The sequence below is a fragment of the Hyperoodon ampullatus genome (assembly GCF_949752795.1).
Source record: "Hyperoodon ampullatus genome assembly, contig: scaffold_794, whole genome shotgun sequence".
In the NCBI taxonomy this organism is placed as follows: Eukaryota; Metazoa; Chordata; class Mammalia; order Artiodactyla; family Ziphiidae; genus Hyperoodon; species Hyperoodon ampullatus.
Window position 1 is genome coordinate 11,631 of NW_027640649.1, and position 12,181 is coordinate 23,811.

The following is a 12,181-nucleotide window of genomic DNA, read 5'->3' on the forward strand; positions in this document are numbered from 1 at the left end:
CTTCCAGCGCCGCCCGCCCCGGCGGGCGAGCAGACAAGCCTCTCGGGCTGGTGAGTGCCGCTCGGCACCGATCCTCTGTGCGGGAATCTCTCCGCTTTGCCCTACCCAGGTATGTGGGGAGTTTCTTGCCTTTTGGGAGGTCTGGGGTCTTCTGCCAGCGTTCAGTAGGTGTTCTGTAGGAGTTGTTCCACGTGTAGCTGTATTTCTGGTGTATCCGTGGGGAGGAAGGTGATCTCTGCGTCTTACTCTTCCGCCATCTTACCCGGAAGATGCTGTGCTGTCTTTAATGCTTGTGCTTTCTCTGTCTTAAACCTTCCGAGACTCTGCATGCCTGAGACTGTTTTTATTCCGCCCAATATAAAAGGTCCTTTCTTTCAACACTTTGGAGTTATTACACCACTGTCTCCTTGCCTCCACGGTGGTGTCTGAGAGATCTGACGTCAGTTTAATTATTCTTCCTTTGTAAGTAAGCTACTCTTTCTCTCTGAAAGTTTTATAAACAATTTTTGCTTATCTTTCATAATTTTACATTTCACTGTGTCTAGGGATATGTAGAGGGGGTATAGGGGTGGGGCTGTTATTTGTTATAATTGCCTAGCCCAGTGGGTGGAGGGAGTGCTAAGGAAGGAATAGTTAGTTACCAGTCAGCCTGACTGCACTTTTCTATGAGCTTTCCAACCCCACTATGCCTTGATATGACCATGCCACTTTGGACTGGCACTGGACCAACCCAGCCAATTTTCTGCTCTGTGGTGTTTAAAGGACAGGTAACGAGCCTTCTAGAAAATATGAGGAGAAAAAGGGATGCAATTAGAAAGCTCCATCTCAGCTTATCCTCCATCTGTGGCCTCTGGCCTTTTCCCACAAACCATCAAGAGTTTTGTTGCTGGGAGCTGTTCTGAAATCCAACCACCTTCTCACCTCTTCAAGGTCACACAGCTGGTAAGTTGCGTGTGAAGCCAGAATTTGAACCCATAAGTTCTGGCTTCAGAGTTTGCACTCTAAAAGGCTAATGCTCTTAATTATTCTATAATTCAACCATTAATTAGCATCTCTATCTATCCCTTAAACAACACAAGAACTTCTCTTTTCTTTCTTGTCCCTCCCCTCATCTTCCATGCCTATATTACCTGAAATTATAGTTCAAGATTGTAATTTTTTATTTTTCTTATTTTTATTTTTATTTTTTTGCTGCATTGGGTCTTCATTGCTGCGCACAGGCTTTCTCTAGTTGCAGCGAGCGGGGGCTACTCTTCGTTGCTGTGCATGGGCTTCTCATTGCGGTGGCTTCTCTTGTTGCAGAGCACGGGCTCTAGGCATGTGGGCTTCAGTGGTTGTGGCTCATGGACTTAGTTACTCCGAGGCATATGGGATCTTCCTGGACCAGGGATCAAACCCGTATCCTCTGCATGGGCAGGTGGATTCTTAACCACTGCACCACCAGGGAAGTCCCAAGATTGTAATTTTTTAAATTTACAATCAAACTTATTTAGATTTTTCAATAAATTTTATTGTTTTCTCCCTCAGCATTGCTTTACTGGAACCCCTTCCTTCCTCCTAAATCCATTTTTTTTTTCTTCTTGCTGGATCACATACCCTAATCATACTTTCAGAAAGGGTATGTGTATGATGAACTTTCTGAAATATTTTTGCTCTCGTCTGGATTATTTTGGCTGGATTTAGAAATCTAGGTTCAAAGTTATTTCTCGTCAGCTCTTTGAAGAATTTCTCCATTATATTCTCTCCCTTTTCTCCCTGGAAACTTTCAGGATTTTCCCTTTATCTTCTGGGTTTTTATCTTTAACCTAAAAATTTTATTTTGTGTGTGTATGTGTATGTGTGTGTGTGTTTGAGTCGTGCTCAGAACTTAGTGTCTCTTTTCAGTTTGAAGATTCATTTCTCTCTTCAGTTTAGAAAATTCTAGAACATTATTTCTTCATGTATTGCCTTCTCTCCAGTCTTTCTATTCTCTATGTCTGGAACTCCTATTAGATGAATGTTGAAACTTCTGGCATCTATTCTCCATTTCCCTTATTTTTTTTCCTTTCATACATTCTACTTCTTAATCCATTTGTGCTATACTGTGAAGTAATGCCATTACCCGAACACATTTTTTCATTGGTTTGCTCCACTTTCTCTTACTGGTTTGTAAAAGCTTTGTTATATATTAAGGATAGTTGCTTTTAATTTGTTGCATATTGTAGGAGAATAGAATATGCCACTCTAAAATATGCCTCTCTGGCATAAAGATTACTTTAAGCTGATTATTTTGAGAAACAGCGGACACTGGAGAAGTTCTAGAAAGAGAGAAGTTACTCTTTTGTAAGGGAAATTTACATTTATAAAGGAAATCTCCATTTGCAAGACTGTCACCTTCTCTGTGATAGGAAGAGAAGGATGACTGTAAAGCACAAGAAACTCTTATCCATGAAGAAAGCACTGACTTAAATCTGCATAACAAATCTTATCCTTGTTTACCATACTAGCCCTGGTCTCTTTCCCATACCTTGCCTCTCAACCGGAAGCCCCAAACCCCTTTTTCCTTTGTTTTAAGCCAAGTTGCTATCTGAATCCAAGCTCTAGCCATCGCTTTGAGTTACTCATCCCTGAGTCTCTCCCATCTGTATATGATTTACACATATTAATAAACTTCCACTTGTTTTCCTCTTATTAATGTCTTTTGTTACAGAGCCCCAACCAAGAACCTAGAATGGTAGAAGGAAAAGATTTTTTTCCTCCCCTACAACGTTTCAACATTTTCCTTCAAATTTGCTTTTCAAATGGTTGTCTATGGTGTCTTTTGACTTAGGTAACACTTTAATTTTTACATCTTAAATATGTCAGATTTGTTGCTCTTACCCTTGGTGTAATGACAAGAAATGCCATGCCACCTCAAGATTTATCATAATATTTTCCTAAATTTTCTTCTAGTTCTTTATAACTTCAAATTTTCACATTTAAATCTCTAATTTTTCTTGAATTTATTATTTTATGTGGTAAAGGTAAGAATTTAATCTTTATTTTTTCCAAATGGATGGACACTTGTCAAACTATCATTTACTATACAATCTGTCCTTTGCCCACTGTTTGGAAATGCATGTTAAAGTTTTGTATATAGGTCAGCTTATTTTATCATCTTTCTATTCTGTTTCACTAATTGTTTTTCTGTGTGTTAGTTTTCTCTTGCTGTTATAACAAATTACCACATACTTAGTGGCTTAAAACAACACAAATTTATTAGCTTATACCTCTGTAGGTCAGAAATTCAAAATGAGTCTCACTGGGCTAAAATCAAGGTGTTCCCAGGGCTGTGTTCCTTCCTGGAGGCTCCAGAAAAGAAACCATTTTCTGGCTTTTTCCAGCTTCTAGAGGCTGCCCACATTCCTTGGCTCATGGCCCCCTTTCTTCCATCCATGAAGCCAACACATGACATCTCTCTGACCCTGCTTCTGTCATCACATCTCTTTCTCTGACTTCTGCTTCCATCTTCCACTTATAAAGTCCCTTGCGATGACCTTAGACCCACCCAGATAATCCAGGATGATCTATTTTAAATGTTTAGCAACCTTAATTCCACCTGCAATTTTAATTCCCCTTTACATATGACAACATATTCACAGGTTCTGGGGATAAGGATACGGACACCTCTGTAGGAAGAGGCACTATTCCAGGCCCCTTACTGATTTTTAAGTACATCTCAGTATTTGTTAAGGCAAGAATACCCAACTATTCTTTTGCAAAAAAATCTTAGTTATAAAATAAATAAATCCTGGTGATGTAATGTACAGCATGGTGACTATAGTTAATAATACTATACTGTATATTTGAAAGTTGCTAAGAGAATTGATCTTTTTTTAAAAATAAATTTTATTTATTTATTTATTTTTGGCTGCATTGGGTCTTCATTGCTGTGCATGGGGCTTAAGATAACTGATCTTAAAAGTTCTCATCACAAGAAAAAAATGTGTAACTACGTGTGGTAATGGATGTTAACTTGACTTATTGTGGTGATCATTTCACAGTATATACAAACATTGAATCATTATGTTGTACACCTGAAACTAATATAATGTTATGTGCCAATTATATCACAATTTAAAAAAAAGAATTCAGGCTTGTACATCTGAGTATTTTCTCAAAAGAATAAATCAAAATGTTTCATAATTGTCTAAACTTCAAATAATTCATAAAAACTAAAAATAATTCTTGGCTATTCCCATATATTTATTCTTCTGCCACTTGGTTTTCCACTGGCAAAGTTTAGAATCAATATGGCATAATCCAAAAAAACCCAGTCATAATCCAAAGAAAATCCCACCTGGATTTTGTTTAGAAATTGCATTAAGTAGAAAATTGCAGTACATAGAAATTGTATAAAATAGATATCAGAAATGACATCTGGGGACTTCCCTGGTGGCGCAGTGGTTAAGAATCTGCCTGCCAATGCTGGGGACACGGGTTCAAGCCCTAGTCCGGGAGGATCCCACATGCAGTGGAGCAACTAAGCTCGTGCGCCACAACTACTGAAGCCCACGTGCCTAGAGCCCGTGCCCTGCAACAAGAGAAGCCACTGCAATGAGAAGCCCGCCCACTGCAACGAACAGTAACCCCTGCTCACCGCAACTAGAGAAAGCCCATGCAGCAATGAAGACCAAATGCAGCCAAAAATAAATAAGTTAATTAATTAACTAAAAAAAAAGAAATGACATCTGTACAATATTGAATCTCCTCATCCAGGAATAGAATATTTCTTCAAATTTATTCGTATTTTCTTTTCTATTCTTGAGTTCAGTTTTATAGTGTTGTTACTACGGTCATGCATATTTCTGATTCAGTTTATTCTTAGTGAGTTTTTTTAAACTATTTTATTGTTGTTGTAAATGGAATATTTTCCCGTTATAATTTCTATCTGATTATTGCCAAGAGGTAGGAATACAAGTTGATTTTTGGATATTTATTTTGTGTCCATGCCAACTTACTGAATTCTTTTTCTAATTCTAATACTTTTGTTGATTTTCTTGGACCTTCTAAGTAGATAATCTCATCATCTGAAAAAAATATTATATTTGCCATCATTTCAAAATACTTACCCCTCTTATTGCACTGGGCATCATGTCCAGATCAATATTGATGAATAGTGATTAACAGTGGGAATAGTGGGCAATGAACTCATGAGGACTGAGATTTAAAACATAATACCATTTACAATTGCTGCAAAGAAAATGAAGTACTTAGGTGTAAATCTAATAAAACATGTATAGAACTTGTATGCTGAAAACTACAAAACATTGACGAAAAGAACCAGAGAAGATTCAACATAGTAAAGGTATCAGTTTTCCACACTTTGATATACAGACTTAATGCAATTCTTATCAAAATTCCAGCAATATTGTAGCTATAGACAAGATTATTCTAAAGTTTATATGGAAAGGTAAAGGAACTAGAATAACTAAAAACAATTTTGAAAAAGAATAAAGTGGAAGGAATCACTCTACTAAATTTCAAGGAATCAGAACTGTGATGCTGGGGAGAAAATAGACACATAGATCAATGGAACAAAATAGAAAACCCAGAAATAGTTGCACACTGATTTTTTTACAAAATTACAAAAGTAATTCAGTGGAAGAAGGATTGTCTTCTTAAGAAATGGTGCTGGAGCAACTGAATATCCATAGGCTCCCCAAAAAGAACATTGACCTAAACCTCATGCCTAATATAAAAATTAATTCAAATGGATCATAGATTTAAATGTAAAACATAAAAAATTAAAACTTGAGCATGATGAAGCGTTCTTAAACATGACACCAAAAGCACAACCCATTAAAAAAAAGATAAATTAGACTTCAAAATTTAATTTTCACACTGCAAGAGGCCCTGTTGAGAGGATGATCTCTTTCGGTGGTGTTCAATATGAAGATTTACATTTTTAAGGCCAGGCACTGGAATTTCAAGTTAGCATTTATCATTAAAAATCAAGCTTGTTGGGCTTCCCTTGTGGCACAGTGGCTAAGAATCCACCTGCCAGTGCAGGGGACACGGGTTCAAGCCCTGGTCCGGGAAGATCCCACATGCTGCAGAGCAACTAAGCCCATGCACCACAACTGCTAAGCCTGCACCCTAGAGCCCGCGAGCCACAACTACTGAGCCCCTGCACCTAGAGCCCATGCTCCACAATGAGAGAAGCCACCACAGTGAGAGTTCCACACACTGCAACAAAGAGTAGCCCCTGCTTGCCACCACTAGAGAAAGCCCGTGTGCAGCAATGAAGACCCAACACAGCCAAAAAATAAATAAATTTTAAAAATAATTTGTTTTTAAAAAAGCAAGCTTGTTATGCTTAACTTTAGTGGCAGTAAGGAAGGAAGGAACAGTGAAACAAGGAGTATACAGAAGTAATCAACTCTAGTCAACTGCCCCATTTCTAAATATGGAGAGGAGAAAAAAGATTATATAATTGTAGTGGCTTGTATATGCATAAAAATTATCTGAGAAGACGAATGTCTCTTAAACACTTGAAAACTTCTTTCATAAAGAAACACATGTGAATTTTAACAGCAATACCATTTTCACCTATTGGGGGGTAAAATTCCATGTTTCATAACTTAGACTGTTGACAAGGCTGTGGTGTAATTGGCTGATGGGAGAGCAAAATGGCCACCCTGGCTCCTCCTTGGACCTGTTATGCTTGCTCCTACCTCAGGCCCTCTGCACTTGCTGCTGCCTCTGTCTGGAACTTTGTCTAAATAACCATGGGACTTGCTCCTTCTAGCCAATCCAGGACCCAGCTTCTTGTCCTTTCCTCAGTGAGGTCTCCCTGACTGCCCCCACCCCCCGCCACCGCCCCTGGCGTCACAGTCATCACTCATTTTCCACATAGTACTCATCATTATCAGGAATGATTATCTGTTTTCCTCTCTTCTACTAGATCAGAGATCAGCAATTTTTTCCTGAAAAGGGCCAGATAATAAATAGCTTGGGCTTTGTGAGCCCTATGGTCTCTGTTGCAACTCCTCAGCTCTGCTGCTGTAGCACTAAAGAACCATCAACAATGTGTAAATGAACAAGCGTGACTGTGTTTTAATAAAATTTTATTTGCAGACACTGAAATTTTATTTCATATTAATTTTCAAGGGTCACAAATTATTCTTCTTTTTATTTTTTTTCAATCATTTAGAAATGTGCAAACCATTCTTAGCTTGGGGGACATACAAGAAGACAGTGGGCTGAATTTTGCCTGCAGGCAATAGTTTGCCCTTTCTTGTGTTAGAACATCAACTTCAGGGGTTATTGTCTGCTTGACACATTGCTATATCCCCAGCACCTAGAGCAGTGCCTGGCATCCAGTAGGCTCTCAAGAGATATTTCCTGAGTGAGCAAGTGAACAGATCTATGAGTTGTGTAGCGAGCTACTGAACTGTGGAGATATGGGTGAACAGATGAGAGCTGGCAGTCCTACACTCGGGGCCTCAATTTACCCCTGTGTGAACCTAGGAAAGGTCCCCCAAGAAGTCCTAGAAAGAGATCAAAAAACTGAAGCCAGAGTTGCAATTCAGCATCTTTATTCTTCCCCTTTAGCTCGAGGGTGATCCTGACAAACAGCTTCTGCCAGGAGGAGGCAGAAAAGACTGGGCTGGGCAGGGGCTCCCCAAGGACCTGGCCTCCCCCTCCTCCCGTGGGGCTGGAGTTGGGGTTAGGGCCATGATCCAAGCTCGGCATCCCCTGGGGAGGAAGGGAGAGGACCACTCTTCAGCCTCTGTAGCCCCCTACCTCCAACAGCCATGTTGATGGGAAACAGCCACGTTGATGGGAAGCAGCCACCTCCACACCCCAGGCAGGAGGGACCCGGGTGAGCAGCCCCATCTTACTCCACGTGCACAGGCACATGCACACGGGGGCCCAGACAGAGCAGGGCTTGGTCAGTGTCCAGATACATGGCTCTGGCCTGTGGCCCAGTTGGCAAACATGAAACCTAGACTGATCGCCATGAAGAGGACCCCCAGGATACCAAAACACAGAGCCTGTGGATGTGAGGGAGAAAAGATGGACCTAGTTGGGTACCTACACCCAAGCTCCTCCAAAGGATGTTCCTCAAGCCCTCCACCCCCTCCAGAGAGTGCCCCATTCATTCATGACCCTCCTTTCCTGCTCCCTCTCCTTCCTTAAAACCAGCGCCTTCCTGTGAATCCTCCTTCCATCTTCCTAGAACACTTTAGGGAGTATTCTCCCGCATCCTCCTTGAAAACATTCCAACCCTCTTCTAAGAGTGCTCCTTCCATCTGTCTGAAGAATACTTCCTATAAGCCAGCCCCCTTTTGAGTGCTTCCTGTCTTCTTAGACCCTTCTTGTGCTCTGTCTGCTCAGGCCCTTCCTATGACAACCTCCTTCATTCTTCCAGACCATCTGCCCCCCTCCCCGCCAAGCCTCCTCTTGAAAATGTTCCTTCAACTTCTAGCCATCCTGGAGTGCTCCCTCCTCAGAATGCTCCCTCTTTCCCCAGCCCTCCCCTGGAATGCTCACCTGGATCTTGGGCCAGGAGTAGAGGGGCTCCACCTCAGAGGGTACAATGCGGAGGTAGAAGACGCTGGGAAGGATGAAAATGAGGCTGGGGGCTGAGGTGGACCCTGAAGGACAAGCAGGAGGGACAGAATCAATGTAAGTTTGGGGTACAAGGCCCATATTAGGTGAGGTCTGGGACTGGGGTTGGGGGTACTGACCGATAACCCCAAAGATATCCCGGATAGTTGGCACACAGATGACGAGGACATTGACCAAGACAAGGAGGATCAGGGCTATGGCCACATGGCGTGGCCAGCTGAAGGCCTTGCTTGGGAAGAGCAGCTGCTGCAGAGCCCGGCGGATCTGTGACCAGAGTAGGGTAGGACACAGGTCAGGGCTCAAGCACTACCTCCCCTTCCATGTAGTCATCTGTCTTTAACACCGCCCTCAGTCTGAGATCCCTGATTTCCCCTCCATCTGACTGTCTCTCCAGCCTGTCTGACCATCCTTCTGTACTTCCACCTTCTGAATGAGCATCCTGCCTCCCTTCTGTCGATAACCCATGACTCTTCCTTCTGTCTGATCATCCATCTATTCCTCCACTCACTGTCTGAAATCTTGTCCTCCTCCTCTATCCAACTATCTCTGCCTCCTCTGGTCTGACCACCCACTTGTGCTTTCACCCTGAGATCCCTGTCCCTCTCTCGCCATCTGACAACCTCCATATCTCCCCCCGCTGTCTAGTCATCCCACCTCTCCCTCTGAGAGCCTTGTCCCTCCTACACGTCACTACTCCTGCCTCCACCCTTTTTCTGGCCATCCCTATTTCTCCATCCTGAATGTCTATCTGTGCCTCTTCCCCGTCTGACCATTCCTGCCTCCCTCTTCTGTCTAGCCAGACATCTGCGCCTCCTCCCTCCAACTGACTGCCCCTGTTCTCCTGATTCTTTCTGCTCTGCCATCTATGTCCACCTTGTGTCTGCCCGTCTATTTTTTCCCTCTGTGTCCACTTGACAACTCGGTCTTCCCCGTCTGTCCGTCCCAACTTCCTCTATCCATCCATCCATCCACTCCCATCTCCACTGTCCATCCAAACATTCCTGTCTATGCCCTCTACCCATCCATCCATGTCCCTCCGCTCCATGGGCCCACCCTCGCCCCCAACGCACAGGGAACAGCACGACTGGCACAGTGAGAGTCACCGCAAGCAGCACAGCTAGGCGCACACAGAGGATGAGCAGATCCTGCTGGCTGTACATGTGCAGCATCTCCGCCTCCACGCTGCCTGGGACATGGGACATGGGATACGGGATGTGATTGGAGCACCAGGACCAGTGTCCCAGAAACATACGTGTGCATGCGTGCGCATACACACACACACAGACGGTGACAAAATCTCCATGTGTGATGCGTACAGTCCATTTGGAAACTGATAGGTCTGAGGGCATGGAGGGAAAGTGCTCAGGTTCCTGCCCACCAGTCTGCCCAGTCCCCACCCCAGCTCCCTACCCAACCCTGGCCCCAGCCCCACTCACTGTAGAAGGTCAGGTAGCCAAAGGTTGCTGTGAGTGCATACATGCAGAACATGGCCCCAATGGACACGTTGGCCACGGCCTGCATTCTACGCTTGGAGGGCCTGAGGTATAGAGGTCATAGAACTGTCATGCCCAGACCCCTGGACTTGGTCCAGGCCCCTCAAAACCAGCCCCCACCCTCCAGAGTCCCCTCCTCCCAGAGCTGATGTTCAGCTAGTACACACTGGGATGCCCATCTCTGCCTCCCCTGTACTAGCCACTCCTCCCTTCTCTGTCCATCCATCTTACCCCATATGACCATCTTTGCCTGTCTCTCCACGCATCTCTGCCTCTCTCTCCCATTAGCCTGTCACAGCCTCTCCCTTCATTCTGATCATCCATGCTGTCCCTCTGACTGATCATCCACACATCCCCCCATCATATCATCCCTGCCCTCCCTTTGTCCATCCATATCCCTCTCCATCTGACCATCCTCATCTCCGCATCCCATCCACGTATGCCACCCCTCCATCTCATCTTCTCAGCCTCCCCACTTGTCCATTCACACTTGTACTGGATGTTAAAAGAGTAGAATACTTAAGTCCCAATTAGTAAACAGTCACTGCCCTGCGTCCCCCAAGGCCTCCTGGCCACCTCAAACCCCTCCCTTGGCACAATCTAGCCACAATCAAGCTACAGCACAAGGACTGTTGTAGGGTTTATCAGACATTATGACTATCACCCCACCTGCTGCCCCATCACGCATGCCCACTTGCCTGCCCACTCACCGGCAGAGTTCTGTGTAGATGGGCAGCACCTCAGGGTGGCAGACAAAAGCAAAAGCCATAATGGGCACTGTGTAGAACATCTGGGGGAGTGGCCCAAGCACAAGAGATTAGAGCCTGCAGGGTTCCATCTTCTCTTCCCCATCCCCCCAGCCCCACCACTGCCCTCCATATCAGACACATAGAAGCCCCCAGTGTCTGATACCTGGCTCCACTCTGAGCAGAGTGCACTGTGTGACAGAACCAGAGGACCTGAGTGAGGTGCAAGGCATAGACACATGCCTGCACACCAACCTGTGAGTCAGCTGTGAACATCTGGGCCTCACAGCTTGTGTTGAGGCTTGGGGGGCTCTTCCTCTCCACTTCTGTCTCATTGTGGCCTACAGCACACCCAAGCTGGAACTTCTTATAGATGACCTGGGGGAGGGAGGGTGTGGAAGTGAGGTCATGGGGAAGGCTATGTCCCAGTGCCCCAAACTCCCTCCGCACTTTTTCACGTCCTTCTCCCTCAGACTCACCGAAATGAGGAAAAATAGCATACAGGTCAGAGAGAGACCACTGGTATACCCCAGGTAGCCTGCAAGGGGCAATATATGGAGCCTCAGAAATCAAGGGACCCCCCCAGAGCAAATATCAACCCCCGCAGGCTGGCCTTCAAGGCCCCCTCACCCCAATTTTGCCACACTTCGCACAAACTTCTACTTCTATCTGGACCACCCACCCCCCCCACACACACACACACACACTTAGCAAACTCCTATTCATCTGTTAAAAACCCACACCAAACAAGCTCTCCTCTGGTATTCCACAGCCCTTGAAAGTGGAGATTCTTTGAATCTGGCTCCCCTTCTCTAATTCCACCATCCAATGACCAACGCAGGAAGCCTCTTACCCAAGTGTCTCATGAGGGCCAGTGGCAGGATGATTAACACACTTACAATGATGATGAGGAGGTTTCCCTTCAAGAACCAGTCCCTAAGGAGACAGGTAAACATAGTGACTAGCTGCCTACCAAAGAAAACTGTCAGGCAGACGCTCATAGAAGACAGCTGGACAGAGAGGTTTCTGCATGCAGTCAGGAGAGATGGGCTGACCCCTCAGCTGTGAGAAGTCATCCAGGCGGTTACAGAGACAAATGGCACAAAATAATTGACGGAAACAGCCAGACGGATTATCAGACTGTCAGTCACACAGTCAGAGGGATATAGCTGGAAACACACACACAGGTGGACAAAACTGTGCCATCAGACCTCAAATGGACATACAACCAGATGAGCAAAAAATACCCCACATCAGCCAGACTCACATAGTCCAACACAAGGTACCAGACACAGAGAGAGTGATGACCCTGGTATGTGTGATAGGTAGAACACCAGTCTGATGATC

The 12,181-nt window shown here is 44.5% G+C and overlaps 1 protein-coding gene across 1 annotated transcript; it reads right to left on the minus strand.

Annotated features, from left to right (window-relative positions):
- Positions 1 to 7,542: 7,542 nt before the first annotated feature.
- Positions 7,543 to 11,770, minus strand: LOC307070082 (sodium-coupled neutral amino acid transporter 5-like; the record flags this gene model as incomplete). Its single annotated transcript, XM_079728680.1, has 9 exons — positions 7,543 to 8,018; positions 8,518 to 8,621; positions 8,715 to 8,859; positions 9,666 to 9,781; positions 10,032 to 10,132; positions 10,799 to 10,878; positions 11,090 to 11,212; positions 11,314 to 11,372; positions 11,688 to 11,770. Coding segments are annotated over 9 exons (913 nt in total), but the record flags the coding sequence as incomplete, so codon positions are not given.
- Positions 11,771 to 12,181: the final 411 nt, after the last annotated feature.